General features: G+C 45.5%; 1 protein-coding gene across 3 annotated transcripts in view; it reads left to right on the top strand.

Annotated features, from left to right (window-relative positions):
- Nucleotides 1–5,287: 5,287 nt before the first annotated feature.
- Nucleotides 5,288–17,531, top strand: part of C6H1orf87 (chromosome 6 C1orf87 homolog) — a 47,707-nt gene continuing 35,463 nt past the window's right edge. Inside the window, exons 1-3 of one of the 3 annotated variants that reach the window (XM_030206417.1) lie at nucleotides 5,288–5,341; nucleotides 5,996–6,210; nucleotides 10,007–10,178. In XM_030206417.1, coding sequence (XP_030062277.1) covers nucleotides 6,116–6,210; nucleotides 10,007–10,178 — 267 coding nt within the window. In that variant the 5' untranslated portion in view covers nucleotides 5,288–5,341; nucleotides 5,996–6,115. The other 2 variants (XM_030206416.1, XM_030206418.1) reach the window with 2 other exon arrangements.

The raw sequence follows: 17,531 nt of genomic DNA, 5'->3' as shown, positions 1-17,531 counted from the left end.
GTAAATGAAGGCCGATGATCTCACGGTATAATGAGGGCCAGATCTGAATAAGCTGAAAGCTCAAAATCAGAAAGACAACGCTGGCCAGAGCAATAAATAAATAAATAAGACATGAACAGGAGAGTCTTTAAAATATAAATATAAGTGATTTCGATTTGCTATAGCTGTTGTCTGCTAGAAAAGGCCTCAGTTCTCTTTGAATGAAGCTATCCTGTGCTGTTCTTAAAAGTTTCCTCTGGCCTGCAGATAGCACTTATGTGCCATTAAAGCAACAATAAACTGGCAGCCAGTCTGTGAGCAGAACTTCTGCCAGGTTTAATCAATTAGACAATATACTGCCAGGTCTCAAAGTGAAGACTTAAAGATTGTGATTTTTAAAAATTTACTGTAGCAGTTTGTGAGAGGAATTTAAGCCGATTGATGGCAGAGCAAACTCCTGACTGGAAGGCCTTTCTGATTCTGATAGGGTTGCACATCTGTCTCAAGTGTAATAGAAAAACAGGGCATCCTTGGTCTTTGATGTCATCTGTGAGTTATCATGTCTTTTCCCCTTGCCTTGCAGGTTTTTGCCAAATACCGACTTGCTATAATAATTTGTTCATTCCTTCAACAGCATTATGATGGCCCTATGCTTTACATCAGAGGTCCCCAAACCCAGCCCCAGTAGGGCTGTGAATCAGTCTGGTTTATCAGGATTTGCACAATGAAAATGCAGATGTATTTGCATGGTGAACTGAATACATCTGACTGATAATTTTGAACGGGCAATCAGAGAACTAGATCGTGGGAATTCATTGATCTGGTTTATTTGGATTTTAGCAAAGCCTTTGGTACTTCATAGGATGTGGATTTTTAAGTTGAAAACATTGGAACCTACTGGATTGAATTCCAAGATACCTGATGTTATACCACTATCATGCAGGGGCGTAGCCAGACATCCAATTTTGGGTGGGCCTAGGCCCAAGATGGGTGGGCAGAAGAACTCCGCCCTTTCTCACAAGTGATTTGGTCTCTCCCTCTCTCGCCTACATGCCGTATGGTCTCTCAGACATCTCCCCTCCCCCGCATACCTTTTAAATAGCAGATTTTCACCAGCAGCTAGCAGCAACTAATACGCACTGCTCATATTGACCCCACAGCTTTCTCTCTGATTTAAATTCCTGTTTCTGCATAGGCAGGAATACTTCAGAGGGAAGGATGTGGGGTCAGTGCGAACAGTATGTATCAGTCGCTGCTCGCTACTGGTGATGATCTACTATTTACAAGGTATGCAGGAAGTTGTTGGGAGTTTTCGGCTGGTGGGGCTTGGTGATCCCTGCCAGCCACATCATATGTGTGCTGCTACTGGGCGGGCCTGGGACCACCCAGGCCCACCCTTGGCTACGCCACTGCTATCATATCATAATCATGTTGCCCAAAATCCTTCTGTAACACTATTTCCTAATGTATTTCCACTATTCATGACGTATTGTAAGCCACATTGAGCCTGCAAAGAGGTGGGAAAATGTGGGATACAAATGCAATAAATAAATAAATAAAAATGGTGTCATTTCTATTGAAACAGTATGATGAAGTCCTGCTGCCTAATTGGTTCATTCAGATTCTCAGCGTGTGACATCACTTTATATAAAGGACGCCATCGTTTGAGGTTGTAAAGAGCCGTCAGAAGAACAGCCGTTTGCTTGGAGTTCGGGAGTGTGAATACTAGCTTTGTATTTGAGGAAATTATTGTAATAAGCTCTTATTCTCTTCTCTTTGTGATCTTTTTACAGTTTTATGCTCCACGGACCCTGAAGCAGTTTATCGAAACTTTGGCCATTGTCGGCCATGGAACAGCTGCAGAGAGTGTATTTTTCAAAGTTAAGTAAAGCTGCTTCTTTAAGAAAATTGATGAACTTCTACAATCCTAAATTCATGGTCCCCTCTCTACCTCACATGGTAGGGTAGGACAGAAGCCATCAAGATGGTTTTGGCTCCTAAATTAAATTATATACTAAGTATGACCCCCCCCCCCCCCTCCCTTTCCTTTTTCAAACTCATTCTATAAAAAGACAGACTCTATTAAATAAATTCATTTGGAAACAAAAACCTCCTCGTATAGCTCTCAAAAAAACTTAAACTACCTAAAGATAAAGGTGGTGTCAACATCCCTGATTTTAGAAAATATCATATGGTTTTTAGACTTGCACAATCTTAACTTGGTTTCACAGAGATTTATCTCAACACACACCTACATGGCATATATTTGAAGCAGCACTGATTCAACCCTGCCCTCTTTATCTTCTTCCATTCATGGATTAATATCCCTATGTAAAACATCTTAGATTATTAAATGCAGGTGTTTCTTCCATTCGTGAATTTAAATCTGGGCTTAATCTCAAAACTATGTCTGTAGAAGACATTCCTCTTTGGTACAATCCTAGGTTCGATTCCACATTGTTAACTCACCAAAAATCTGAATGGGAAAAAAATGGTATATGGTCTTTACCACAGCTGTATTTGTCTGGCAATTTGTTATCACCAAATGCTTTGTCTTTATTACATAGTATCTCTTTAATAGATTCACTTTCATGGAAAGTTATCTCTAAATGTATTTCTTCATTACAAGTCTCTCTCAGTATCTTCCTCTGAGTTTATCTCCTTTTGCCAAAGTATTACCAAAAGTCGTAAGAAAGCCTCCTTGGTATACAAAAAGCTTCAAGAATCCAGTATTGACTCTGTAACTCCATTAAAATTATCATGGGAGCAAGTGCTGTGTTTCACCTCATCTGTCTTTGACTGGACTATTTTCTGGACTAAAACCATGCATCCTACAAAATAAGCAGCAATATCTCAATCTTCCTTCTTCATAATACTTCAAGCCTACTGGACTCCTGCTCGCCTGGCAAAGATTACCAAGAAAGTCGCCTCCTCAATCTGCTGGTCTTGCCACAATAACAATGGGACTTTAGCACACATGATTTTCTATTGGTTGGAGGAGTGGCCTAGTGGTTAGGGTGGTAGACTTTGGTCCTGAGGAACTGAGTTCAATTCCCACTTCAAGCACAGGTGAGTTCTTGGTAGCCATGAATAAGCTTTCTTCGTCGCAGCATAAGGAGGGTGAGCACCATTCGGTGAGACAACTGGCTAAGGGCCTATGGCGCCATGCATCTCCTGCTCCTGGTTGCTCGTCAGAGTCGGATTCAGCATCCTCCCACGCAGCCCTGTGTCATTCTCTCCCCAAGAAAGGCTTCCCGAAGGAATTAGCCAAATGTCTCGAGGAGATCCATGCACATATTAAGGCCTCTAAGGTCAAAATCTTGGAGCATATGGATGCTATCAGTCTGGATTTGCATGAGCTCGGGGGCAGGGTGGAGGTTTTGGAGGAGCCAGCTGACGAGCAGTCTGAGCGAGCGGCAGTTGTGGACTCTTGTTTTTCTCAGTTGTTGGAGCAAACTGAGGAGCTTCGTTATAAAGTTGATGATCTCGAGAATCGGGGGACGCAGGCATAATCTCCATTTCCATAGGGTGCCTGAGAATGGTAATGTGAAGGATGTTCCCACCATAGTGCATTTACTGCGTATAAAAATCATGGGCGATACTCTGGATTCAGGTGCAGTGGAAATAGACCAGGCGCATAGAGCCTTGGGGAAGACACTGGACAATAGACCCAGGGACATTATAGCGAGATTTTCTTCATTTGCTTTTAAGGAGAGCTTGTTGGTGCTTGCTCGTCAACTATCATCCGTGGATTATAACGAAGCTAAAGCGTCAGTCTATCAGGACCTTTCCTTGTTCGCGTTAGCTCAGAGACGCACCTGAACTCTCTTCAAAAGCGCCAAAACTTTAAACCACATGTGGTGTTTCTTCAGGAAACTCATTTGAGAAGGGACCATGAAAAATTTGTTTCAACTGCAGCTACTCTTTGCTGCCCCAATGAGGATGCCACACTAGGCGACTGCCTAGTCTAATGGTTAGGTCGGCCCTGAATACATTAAATATCTGCATACAAGTCTGAGCAAATCCAAGCAATGCCAGAGATTTTAGAATCTGAGCATCAGACAGAGCAGAATCAGTCAACACTGGTTCTACTAGTACTACTATTACTACTACTTATCATATCTATAGCTCTACTAGACGTAGGCAACCAGGGCCGCCAAGAGGGGGGAACAGGGGGGGGGGACAAAATTCCCGGCACCGCAGTCCCACCCGCCACCGGGCCCCTTCCACCCGAACCCCCCGTCAGACGCACAGAAGCCCTGCAGAGTACAGCGAAGATCAGCTGAGAGGAGCGCGTCTGTGTGGGCCGTGCACGCCGGAGTCAGAAGACAGCACTTCTGCTGGCGGGGGTTCCAGTGGAAGGGGCCCGGCCCAGTGGCGGAGGCGGGTGGGACTGTGGCACCGGGCCCCCCTCAGGGGGGGCGGCGGCGGCGATGACAACAACCTGGGGGGGTGGCAGTGGGGGCGGGGCCAGGGGCCCGGGGGCGGCCTTGTCCCAGGCCCAGCCTCTCGGCGGCCCTGTAGGCAACACTGTACACTGGACATGAAGAGACAGTCCTTGCTGATGTAGCTTACAATCTAATTACCTCACTAAACATGAAGCAAAACTTAAGAGTCCAGCAGTAACTAAAGGAGTTCATAGACAAGACACATCCCTAAAACATAGGAATGTATCATTTTATTATTTTCACTTCTAAGAACAGAATGGTTCCAATGTGGATAAATGCAAAGTGGAAAAAGATAACAACCGGGATTTATATAATCTAGGCAAGCTGCCAAAGGCTAGGAAAAGTAATAATAGGTGAAAGGTCATTTTACATTAACTTTTTGTCACTCTAACTAAGTCATGACCATCTGCAAAACGTCTCACAGCTCTGCCACTCCGGTATCTTTTTTTCCGGGGGGGGGGGGGAGGTGGTTAAGTAACTAACATAACAATTAAACTTGACAGGGTCCCCAGATCCGGCCAGGAAAATGAAATAAAGCAAAAGCATTCTATCTGATGCGGGAATTGTCTTTAGTTCTCCGATGTCTTAACCCTGTGATTTTGGACGTACTGGTGGTGAACTTCGGACAAGTTCACTGTAAATTATTATGTTGCGGGATTTTGCACTTGACCACAGCCCCACTTTAGTTGCTCGATACCGCCCAACAACTAGCGCCAGCGTCCCTAACAACCAGCCAAAGCCCGCCTACCCCTGCAATCTGGAAAAGACGATTAGTCCGAATTTGGCCCCGCCCACAATCACAGCCAATGGCTTCGTTCGAGCCCAGTAAACCTTCTGGCAGATTCACCTTGACTCCCGGATTGAGCTGCAAGTGGTTCAACCTGGTCGCAGAAGCGCTTTGCAAAATCGCCGAGGTATATAGGATCAGATTGGCGGAGCTGGACAGGGAAAAAGGGAAGATCTGGTCTCCCTAGGCACTGATGATAAGAGCTAGCGATCAACTGGTACTGTTTGCATATTGTTCCAAAACTGTATTACTAAAATCTGGATCTTTAAGAAACCCAATGCCTTAATTAACCATTGCATTGAGAGGTTCTGTCACTTTGCCCGCGGCTATGATTTTGGTATAGGTATGCCAGCCAGTTTTTTTTTAGAGCCCTAGCAATCATGTACACTAAAATAAAATGCCTGCAGTATTACAGAGTTTGTATAACACAAATTACTAAATGGGAAAGTTGTGATGCCTATTTCTGCATTGACAGAATAAGAAAGGTAGCTTTGAGCCTCTTGGAGTTTAGGGAATACGGTTTAGTGAAACTAACGCAGATTAGGGAATTCGGTCTAGTGAAACTAACAATCTGCAATATACAAGACCTGTTATCCTGTATATACTGTGTGTAGCCGTTTAAATAGGAATTAGAAACTTGCTTCTTCACACAGTAGTCTTTGGAGCGCTCTTCTAAATTAACCTGCATGTGTAAATTTGAGTTGAATGATTTTGCATAACAACCTCTCCTGTTCAGTCATGCATATAACCATGTCTTCATTTGTATTCTTTATTGCAACAGAAAATTACCTGCGAAAAGCAGCGCACAATAAGCCTTTAAAGGGGAATCGGATTTAACTTTACCTGGATACTGGAATGGGTGCTTTGAATTTGTAGCTGTCGGACATTTATTTCATCAACCATGAATGTTCCATTCGGAACTGATGCAACACCTGAAATAATTGTAAAGATCGTTGGAAGCAAATATATAAAATCTTTTGTGGAAAAACCTAAAATGTAAGCTTGATACTCCTAGGGGTTTTATTAATTAATTAATTAATTTATTTTATTGCATTTGTATCCCACATTTTCCCACCTATTTGCGGGCTCAGTGTGGCTTACAATAAGATATGAATAGTAGAGATACATTTGTTACAACTAGGTTATGGATAACATTACAGGGTTGTGCGAGACATTCGAATATCATTGGGAATATAACAATGGGACATCAACTTGGAAACATTAGAAAGAGACAATAGGAAAAAACATTCATTGTTAGACACCAAGACATATGGTGTATATAGTTCCGTGAATAAATGTATGATTGACTGGATAACGGGATGAGGGATAAGAAGTGGATGTGCATTGTATTGGTGAACAGTGAGTGTGGTATCTATGTGTTTTGGCTCTTTCCTTAAGTTTGTTCAAACAGGTGAGTCTTCAGTAGTTTATGGAAGGAGGCTTGTTCGTTAATCATTCTTAGGTTGCGCGGTAGTGTATTCCAAGATTGCGTGCTCTTGTAGGAAAAGGTTGACGCGTGTAGCGTCTTGTATTTCAGGTCCTTGCAAGTTGGGTAGTGAAGGTTGAGGTGAGTTCGGGATGATCTTTTAGCGTTTCTGAGTGGTAGGTCTATTAAATCAGACATGTACGCTGGGGCTTCGCCGTAAATGATCTTATGGACTAATGTGCAGACTTTAAAAGTAACGCGGTCCTTGAGTGGAAGCCAATGTAGTTTTCTCTCGTAGTGGTTTTGCCCTTTCATATCTAGGTTTTCCGAAGATGAGCCTGGCTGCTGTGTTCTGGGCTGTCTGAAGTTTCCTCAGTATTTGCTCTTTGCATCCTGCGTATAATGAGTTGCAGTAATCCAAGTGGCTAAGGACGAGGGATTGTACTAGGCTGCGGAAGACGAATCTTGGGAAGAATGTATGTCATTTCCTGTTTAACATGAGAGATTGTTTCCCCCCATTGTATATAAGTTCTTAGTCTTCTTCAAATGTCTCCATTCATGCAAATTCAATTTATGCATAGCCATTATGATTTTTTAAAGACCCCCAAACCAGTTTATAGTACAGGGGGCTACTAGCAATCCTCATTGATTCTAAATGTGACCTCCTTGACTCTTCCTCAGAGACTTGTTGCTTCATTCTACCAGTGTCATATGTAGCTCTCAATACAATAGTGTGGTAGCTATGTTAGTCTACTTTAAAGATAAAATAAATAGCAACAAAACAAGATAAGATGATAGCTTTTTTTTTTTATCACACTAACTTCATGCATTTTTTGGCAAGATTTCGAAGGCGGAGCCTTCTTCAGGTCAAAAATGAGCAAAAGATGACAAATATCAGAATATATAAGTAAAACATAAAAGCATTCTGAGTCTTCGTTCCCTTGCGAGACTATTATTGGACTACAGGCTAACCGAGTTTCGGTTTTGGTTATGGTGCTGAAACTGGCCCCAAATCCTGGTTGTGTGTTTTTGGTGGAAGCCGAAAATCTGTACTTTGTTCTGGTTGTCTCCCTCCCGCCCACTGTAGATGCTACTCTCAGGCCTAACTTACAATCCCTAGCTGTATGTGGGGTGTAGTAAGGGCTGGAGTGCTGCCCAGTCACTCCTGCTCATGCTGGCTCTGCTCTCAAAATGGCTGCCATGACCTTTAGTGGCAATCTCGCAAAACTTTTGCAAGAGGTCACAGCAGCCATTTTAAGAATAGAGCTGACATGAGCAAGGACAATTGGGTATTACTTCTGCCCTGACTACACCATTAGACCACCAGGGATTGTAAGGTAGTCTGGGGGGGGGGGGGGGGGGGAACGCTAGTCTTTGCATTCTTTTTTACGTGTGTGTAATGCGGTTGCAAGTAATGAAATTATGATTTTGCATAGAGGTTTATATGGTAAACAGAGTGCTCCAAATAAATGCTTTTGATACAAAAGTTTAGCAGGAATTTGTCAGTAAATTTCAGATGATGATAAACTCCTTAGGAATTAGCCTCTCTGTGGAGATATGACATCTCTTGTCACTCCAAATGTGGGGCAAAGTCAGCCATTGTAAAAGCACTGTGACTTTTAGTTTCACTTTTCATTATCTGATGTCTGTGTGCAGAGGCTATTTTGCTTAGGGGTAAAATATGATCTCTAGTTATTTAAATTGTTATATATATATTCTGGCTCGGATACAATTTTTGGGTGAGTCTAAAGAATTTGTTGGGTATGATGAAGATACAGCGTTTTAACCAAACTCGTAGCGTACAGAATCTAGATTCTATTAGAAAGGAGCCTGTAATGATTGTTGTCAAACAGAAAAAGGATACGGCACTAAAAGATCAGATTTAAACATTCGGACTGTTCAGCTTGACATTAACTGTGTTAGAAACTCTAACTTTTGGGTACTGTTATTTTAAAATTTGACAAAACCACACAACATTGTTTGAAATAGATATCACTCTGGGCACATAATATTTTAATTAATTTGGTGCAGGTTTGTGGTTGTTTTTACAAAATATTTAGGGGGCTCACTTTTTTCCAGACCCGGTGTATATTCTGATGTCATCATCTTTTGCTTATTTCTGATCTGAAGAAAGCAGCATTACCCTTGAAAGCTAGTCAAAAAAAATGGATGAAGTTAATCCAATAAAAAAAGTGTCATCTTATCTTCTTGCTTTGTTTAACGTGGCTCTCTCTGAATTTGAACCGCGTCCTTCCCAAACTCCCACACTTTTCTCTTGAGACTGAAAGAGCGATGAGGAGGAATCAGGGCGCTGTGCAATCCAGACTGACTGAAAAGTCATGTGGTGCTGGAAGAAATCAGAGGAGCTGTTCCGGAGGGCAAAGAGCTTCTTCAGAAAGAATAGGGGGGGGGGGGGGATTAAAAAACTGGGATGAAGGCTAGCTTGAACGGGTTGAGGGTAGAGACAGGATGGAAAAGGCTGACGGTGGGAATGGGAACTGAGACTGGTTAGAGTTCAGCTGGAGAACAGTGTGTCCTGAAGGGAAGCTGAAAAGAACATGTGGCGTTGATGGGCTGGGGGCCATCGACAGAGAATATGTGGGGGGGGGGGGCAAGTGTTCTGGAAGTTTCTGGCCTTTTCTTTTGGGTCTTCTTATTTCTCTTTGTGGAGATATGGCGTTAGGGAAAGAGAGAGTGGGGGGGAATAGACTTTATTTTAGTGACAAGAGTCACTCTAAATGATAATAAGCATTTGGAGTGGAGGAGTGGCCTAGTGGTTAGGGTGGTGGACTTTGGTCCTGTGGAACTGAGGAACTGAGTTCGATTCCCACTTCAGGCACAGGCAGCTCCTTGTGACTCTGGGCAAGTTCACTTAACCCTCTGTTGCCCCATGTAAGCCGCATTGAGCCTGCCATGAGTGGAAAAGCGCGGGGTACAAATGTAACCAAAAATTAAAAAAAAAAAATTGGGGCTGAAAACATCACCAGAGGATTAAACTACTAGGACAGCTGTGCCCTTGGAGGTGGAATTCCCCTGTTCCCTTTGAACCATTCACTTTGTCTGATGACTATATCAACTCTCATACCCAACTTTGTTTTTCTTGCCAGCAGAGGCATAGCTAGGGGGGGCACCAGGGGAGCAGTCGCCCCCCCCAAACAGACTGGTGCTGTTTTTTAACGTGATCTGTTGCATTTAAAACACATGCCAATGCCGTCTGAGGCCTTCAACCTGGCTACGTTTCTTCTTACCAGTCACCCCTATTGGAAAAATCGTGAAGATCACTGTTATACTATATCAAAATCAGTTTTTTGCAATCCACCTGCACAACTTTCTATCTTACCTTTTAATCTCCCTGTATTTTCACAGCACAACAAAACAGTTGGTGAAAAATAACACTCAACCAGAGCTGGTATCCCATGCCAAGAGGCATAGAGAGGGAAGTTCTGTAGATCCCCCAAACCCGCATGACAAAATCAAGAATGACCAAGGTTATGAACAGCAGGACAGAGGCAAACATAGAGGGCAGCAGTTTGCACAAGTAAGTGAACAGCATATTTTTAGGAGACAGTGAGTTGTATATATTTGCGGCATGCGGCATTTTTACTAATTTTGGCAATCCCCTTCCAGGAAAGATCTATAGTGATATGGCTGTGATTACAGTTAAAAACCACGAGAAACTTCCAAATGACCTTGGCTTAATATTAATGAGGAGAGTTGATTTCTTTCTAGCTTGATTTTCTCCGTGTTCCTTACTTGGAGCTCAGGAAGGTAGAATCGCTAACAGCCTGATGCACAAAGCTTATCATGCTGGGAATGTTTGCTTTAGACTGGTTTTAGCCAGTCTAAAGCAAACATTATTTAGTGAGTAATGCACAAAGGGGGTTTCCGTGGGCCATTAGCAGCCACCAAGAACTGCATGCAAATGTATTACAATAAACTCATTAGTATTCTAATGAGAATTCGGGGGGGGGGGGGATGCACAGCTCCAGAGCGCCTAGCTTTAACAAGCAAATAATACTGCTGCTCTAGAGCTGTCAGGGAAGCACAAGCAGGCAGTTGCAAAGGCAAAGGTGATCTGGTGGGCCCTGTGTAATGTATCTCCAAGGAGAGGTGAGCCCTTGAACACGATGAAGGAAACCCTCACCGGGCTGTCGGCGAAAAACCCTGAGTCCTCTCTGTGCCTCCCGCTGTTCCCCAGGAGTTGAGCCCCTGATTTCGGGCGGCCAGCAACAGAGAGAACAAAGTCCAGCACAAAGTCCACAGGGTTAGACCAAGCAGCAGGTCACAGCAAGCCAGGGCTAGGCAACAGGTCAACACCAGGCAGCGGTCACTAGAAGGTCCAGGAACAGGCAGTGGTCAGTACCAGGCAGGGGTCAGAAGCAGGTCCAGGAACAGGCAGGGGTCAGTATCAGGCAGCAGTCAAAAGCAGGTCCAGGAACAGGCAGTGGTCAGTACCAGGCAGCAGTCAAAAGCAGGTCCAGGAACAGGCAGAGGTCAGAACCAGGTATCCGTCAGAAGTAGATCCAAAGCACTGCTACTAGTCAGCGAACCAAGTAGAAGCCGAAGCACTGATAGACTGAGGGCAGAGCCTTAAATAGGAAGGAATCAGGCTCAACCAGGCACAGCTAAAAACAAGATGGCAGCCCCCATCGGGAACACCCTGCGACCAAATAAGGGCTTCCTTCCTGCAGCTGCCACCTCCAAGATGGCTGCCCTGGCCTAACAGCCCTCTCCAAGATGGCCGCCAAACCCTGGAATAAGCCTGAATCCAAGATGGCCACCAGTACCCATGCTCAGAACAGCCAGGAAACGTGACACCCTGCACCCGCCAACCTCCCGGTCTACCTCCCCCCTGAAACAATTCCCTGTGGTCTGATGGAAGCTGCATCCTCCCGGTGCCCCTCCCACATCTCCCGGCCCCTCTGAAAAAAAATCTCTGGTGGACCTTGTGCCTCCCAAACCCCCTAAAACAAATCCCTGTGGTACGGTGGACTCCAGCTCCCCTAGCAAAATCACCCTGGTGGTCCAGTGGACCCAGCCCACCCCGCACCCCAGCAGAAATCTACCCTGGTAGTCTAGTGATTCCCTTCCCTCCCCTGCCCTGCCTGTACATTAAAAAGTTGGAGGCAAGAGGACAGGAGCAACACCTCCTCCCTCCTGCCTCTGCTCTTTCCAAAATGGTGGTGCCCAGCCCCTGCCCAGTGTATTCTGGGATGCACTGTGCAGGACTAAGCACCATATGAGGAGAAAAACCTTTTAAAGTATGGGTAGGGCAGGGAAGGGGGGGGGGTCACTAGACCACCAGGGTAGATTTTTGCTGGGGTGTAGGGGGAACCAAGTCGCCTGGACCACCAGGGTGATTTTGAAAGGGAGGCTGAGGGGTGCAGGAGTCCACCAGACCACCAGGGAATTGTTTCTGGGGGTTGGGAGGTGTGGAGGTCCCCTGGGGGGGGGGGTCAGGAGGCGATCCACTGGATCACCAGGGATCTTTGTGCAAGCTGTTAAATGCATTTGACAGTTTAAGTCACAAACAGTGACTGATACACAAAGGGGGATCCGTGCATCTCATTTGAATATGATTCCCTTTGTGCATTGGTTGCTGTTTACAATTCGGTAAGTTTTACCGAGGCAGCTGTATTTTACTGCTTCTTTTGCGCATTTGGTCGTAAGTCATTTTCAGTTTTGCAGTGTGGGGGGGCACCATTCTTCTTTCACACTACACAATAAAGCTCAACCTGGTTAGGCATTTTCCTGTTTGATTCACTCAAAACTCAGGCTTAGTGAACTGTTTGGTCATGTTATTTGGTGACGTCTGTAAATAAAAATATTCATAGCCTATGTTTACAAAGATGTAGGTCAAAAAGTCTGCAACTCTTGTGAGAACGGAATAAAGCCACTTTATATTGATTGCTGGACCAGCCTTAACTATGAGTCATATCATACATGATCAACTTCATTGGAATATAACTGGATCTCAGACATGCTAGGTCATTCTCCTGGTGGAAGCCCACTGAGTATACTCTTAGAATGGTATCAGCTCAGACTGTGGGCAAGAAGCCAAAAATGCTTGCCAACACTTCACTCACCACACCATCTCACTGACAGGGGGATGATCAGAAGCAAACAACGGCACTAGAGGCTGTTAGCGCCATACTAGCACCGGCGTTTGCTACCACCCCATGATCAGAGCCCTCAAGCGCATGAAACAACGCGCTCGAGGGCTCTGAATGCAACTAGCATGCAAATGCATGCTAAACAGGGCTAAACATATTCATCCCCAATGATCAGCGGCCAGTGCACCAAAGATTGGGTCACTGGCCACGGCAAACCCTACGCCAGCTCCGAGCTTAAGGTTTGCAGATCATTGGGGAGGAATGGTGAGCCCTGTACAGCATGCATTTGCATGCTGGCAGGCCCCCATTCCCCCCAACAGCAAACCTGCCAGCGACAGGGGGCTGGAGGTCCAGCAGACCTCCGGTCCCCCTGACGATCCCCTCCCCCAGGTTCAGGGATGGCTGGAGATCCGGTGGGTCTCCAGTCCCCCCTAATTCCCCTCAACAAACAGTCCCTGGTGGCCTAGTGATCGAGCAACCAACCCCCCCCCCCCCCAAGCGACAGGGGCTGGGGGTCCGCTGGACTGCTGGTTCCCCCCCCCCCCCCCCCCGACGACCTCCCTCAGGTTCAGGGAGGACTGGAGATCCAGTGGGTCTCAAGCTGCCCCCCCTAGTCCCCCAGCGAAGGGTCCTTGGTGGTCCAGTCCCCCCTACCTTGTGGGTTGGAGGAGGGAGGGTTGCCTGCCTCCCTCCTCTTCCTGTGATGCCGCAAAATGGTGGCGTCCAGTCCTGCCCAGTGTATCCTGGGATGCGCTGGGCAGGGCTATACACCATATAAGGGATTATAGCTGGGGGACAAGGGGGGTTGGAGACCCACCAGATCTCCAGCCCTCCCTGAACCTGGGGGGGGATCGGGGGGACCGGAGGTCCGCTGGACCTCTAGCCCCCATTGCTCGGGGCAGGGGTAGTTGGGGCCTGGTGGTCCCATGGACCTCCAGCCCCTGTGTTTGACAGATTTGAGCTTTTGACAGCCTAGACCTGTCAAACAAGTGCGAGAGGATTGTGCTGAGTGCATGCTCAGGCACAATTCTCCCGCACTTCTACCCCATGATCAGAGATAATTGCGTGCTTAAATTCGCATGCAATTATCTTTGATCATCGGTGCGGTAAAGCCCCGCGCTGTTCCAGTGCTATTTTAGAGCGCTGTTTGGAACAGCGCAGGGCTTTTGATCATCAGCTTGTGAAGTAGCTTTAAGACATTCGTGTGACCCCGCCCCTTAGGAATCATGAAGGGAAAAGGAAAAATAAAGGAAATGGTGGAAGTCGATATTCAAAGCAATTTAACCTGCCAGAAACAGCTCCTGGCTGGTTAAATTGCCTGCTCAGGATCTAACCTCTAATTTTTAGCAGCACTTAATTGGTTAATGCTGCTGAAAATAACTGGTTAATGCCAAACTGCAAACCAGCTATTTTAGGGGCATTCTGGGCGTGGAGTTAATCTGGCTGAATAGACACTTAAGTGGCCAGATTAACTCTATAAATGGGACCACATAACAATCAGTTCTATTTTGATGTGGTAGTCAATAGCTGGTAAAGTACTGATAGGCAGATGCTTAAACCTCCGACGCTGTTCCGAAGGAACTCCCTAATGCTCAATGCTAATGAGATGCAAATTTAGGTGCGTTCATAGCATTGAGCATTAGGGAGTTCGGCAGGGGCATAGTGTCTGGTGCACGTGCTCCAGAGTTGTGCGTTAAGCAACACCTCTTAAGCGCATGCCCAGAATGCAAGAGAGGGAGGAGGAAGAGGCGCTGGCATAAGAGAGAAGTATTTTAAAGGACACCAATGGAGACAAACTAATAAGGAACATGAATGGAGATAAAACTAATCAGACAAGTACAAGTCCAATTCAAGCTGAGAATGCATCAGACTGGAGCAAAGCCAGATTTATCAAGGCACTGGCCCAAAAGACAATGTCCAGCCCTCTGCTTTTTCCACAACTTTTAACACTTACATTAAATATTTCTGCCTTCTGCTTGTGCCAGTGAGTGTTTTCCAGCGCTGGTATGAGGGGAGGGGGGGCCTTCTCTGGCCTCTTCTGCACCCTTATCCAGCTCTTGTGGTCCAAAGCGATGGCCGTTCTGCTTCTCAAACCCTAACGCTAGCTCGAGCAGGCAGAAGGTTTGCAGCAGGAGGAGCACCCTTGTTTGGTGAGCTTCTCGCTGAACATTGGGGAGAAATGGTGAATGAGCTCATCAGCCTGTATTTGCAAGCTCATTGTGATGTTACTACCTGCGCTCGTTTGTTCCCGCACTCTGGACCTCTTAATATCCGGCGCTAATAGCCTCTAGCATCCCCGGTTACTTTTTAATATCTGAGTTAGGCAGCTCTGCAAAACTGGATATTCAGTGCCGAAACCTGGACATGACCCAGCATTGAATATTCAGGTTTAACTGCCAGTGGCGGTCAACTGCGCCTGAATATCACCACCGGCTGAATATCAAGCCCATAGAAACCTTTCATCGTGGTGTGAAAAAAGGGCACTGGTTTAATTAGAAGGAAGTTAACACAAGCAGTGTACAGGAGTTAGGGAAGGTTCATATCTATACAGACATCCAGTCAAGAAAACAAGTGTCTCATATTGCCACCCTTGCATGATAGCAGTGTAAATAGGGGGCATTTTCATTGTGGTTTGGAGTGTAACTCAGCCACATGTAGGGTTTCCTTTCATATTTTAGAGGAGTTATATGTTACTTTTATTATTGTATGTTATGTTGTTTTTTGTTTTTTTTTGTTTGTTTTATAAGTGTTAGTTGTAACCCGCTTACATGAGCTGTATAAGTGGGATATATATTTGATAAATAAAATCTTGACCTGTTGCATAAACTGGAATGTTTTATTCCATCTGTGTTGAAAACCTAGTATCCCTGAGAGAATTTGCTTGTTCGATAGTAGCGCTATAGAAACGATAATTAGTAGTAGTAGTAAAATGGGTAATAGCAAACATTAGAAGCCATAATCATGAAAAAAATTAGCATGCATATTCTATATCATCACATTATTACCATTCAATTAGTGGAAAAAAATTAAGGGATGGAAAAATATATTTGAAATATTTCATCCAACAAAATTTGTTAGGAAGTTTATAGTTGAATTGGAAAATGTATATTTATAAATAAACAGACTGTACACACAACTGATTCTTTACAGAATTGTAGGCAATGTGTCAGCCAATCCAGCCTTGAAACACATGGGAGTGTTTCATAACAAACCATCATTTGGGAACTGATATGGTGTGACATCTTGTTCCTTAAATTCTTTTCTCAAAGTGATGACAGGGTGTCCAACTAAGATGAAACACATACATTCCCTACAGCAGCTAAGTGGAAAGCGATCTGGGACGCTGAAAGTAAGAAATTCAGTTCCATTTGGTTGCCTTTGTATTTAAAATATGTGGGGCTCGTTTGAGGTTGTTGGAGCCCCCCCCCCCCCTAGATATGGGGGACCCTGTGCTGGAGCTGTAAAATTTGCACCAAAGCTATTTGCAAAATGTCAAGAGAAACAACAAGAGACACTGCAAGTCGTACACCATCACTGAGCTCGACCAGGCTGGTTTGAAATTTATTGAAAAAAATGAAGGGTGGTCGGCTTGAGAGTGAGGGCGTTTTTGGATGTGGGTCCATATTGTTAAATAGCCTACTGTTAGAAATTAGGTTAGTGCAAGACAGTGGTGTACCAAGGGGGGGCGGTCTGCCCCTGGTGCACGCCACTGGGGGGTGCCGCGGCGCGTGCCTGCTCCTCAGAGTTCGCTAAACATTGTTCAGTCGCTGCAGCTCCCTCTGCCCCAGAACAAGTTACTTCCTGTTCCGGGGCAGAGGGAGCTGCAGCGAACAAAGTTTAGCGAACTCGGAGGAGCAGGCATGTGCCGCAGCACCCCCCCCCCCCAGCGGCGTTCACCGGAGGGGGGGGTGTCATCTAGCGGGGGGGGGTGCATCGGCGCTCCGCCCCGGGTGCCATCCAGGCCAGGAACGCCACTGGTGCAAGACAAGGCATTGGAGTTGGTGGGATATGTGTGCTGGCTTGAGTTCAGATTGATCGAGTGGAGGGTTCTGTAGATCAGTTTAGGGGTGGCATGTGGTTTGGGGTATATGATGCTTTTTAGGTGGGTGGGCTGATGTAGTTGGTTCTTGGTTTTGCTTTGTGGTAGGGTTGGGTTTTTGGAGGGTGCTGGTATGTTTTGTTTCTAACGGATGGGATGGCAGTGCTGCAAGTACAGTATTACGTGACATGTCTTCTTGATTTTAATGTGTTGTTTGCAGGTACTGTGTGCTTTATTTGTCAGTGTCAATGTAACATATAACATAGTAACATAGTAGATGACGGCAGAAAAAGACCTGCATAGTCTATGCCCTGAAAATGGCAGATACAAATCAAGGTAAGGTATACACAAAAAGTAGTACATATGAGTTTATCTTGTTGGACAGACTGGATGGACCGTGCAGATCATTTCGATAATACGGTCGGGGACACCCAAATCTTGAAATTTAGGTCGTCCTTAGACGTGGTCGTTTTCGGCGATAATGGAAACCAAGGACGCCCATCTCAGAAACTACCAAATCCAAGCCATTTGGTCATGGGAGGAGCCACCATTCGTCGTGCACTGGTCCCCCTGACATGCCAGGACACCAACTGGGCACCCTAGGGGGCACTGCAGTGGACTTCAGAAATTGCTCCCTGGTGCATAGCTCCCTTACCTTGTGTGCTGAGCCCCCCCAAAATCCACTCCCCACAACTGTACACCACTACCATAGCCCTAAGGGATGAAGGGGGGCACCTAC

This window comes from Microcaecilia unicolor, chromosome 6 (assembly GCF_901765095.1).
Source record: "Microcaecilia unicolor chromosome 6, aMicUni1.1, whole genome shotgun sequence".
Classification (NCBI taxonomy): Eukaryota; Metazoa; Chordata; class Amphibia; order Gymnophiona; family Siphonopidae; genus Microcaecilia; species Microcaecilia unicolor.
Note: the sequence above shows the minus strand (reverse complement) of the source record. Positions and strands in the feature narration are given on the sequence as shown.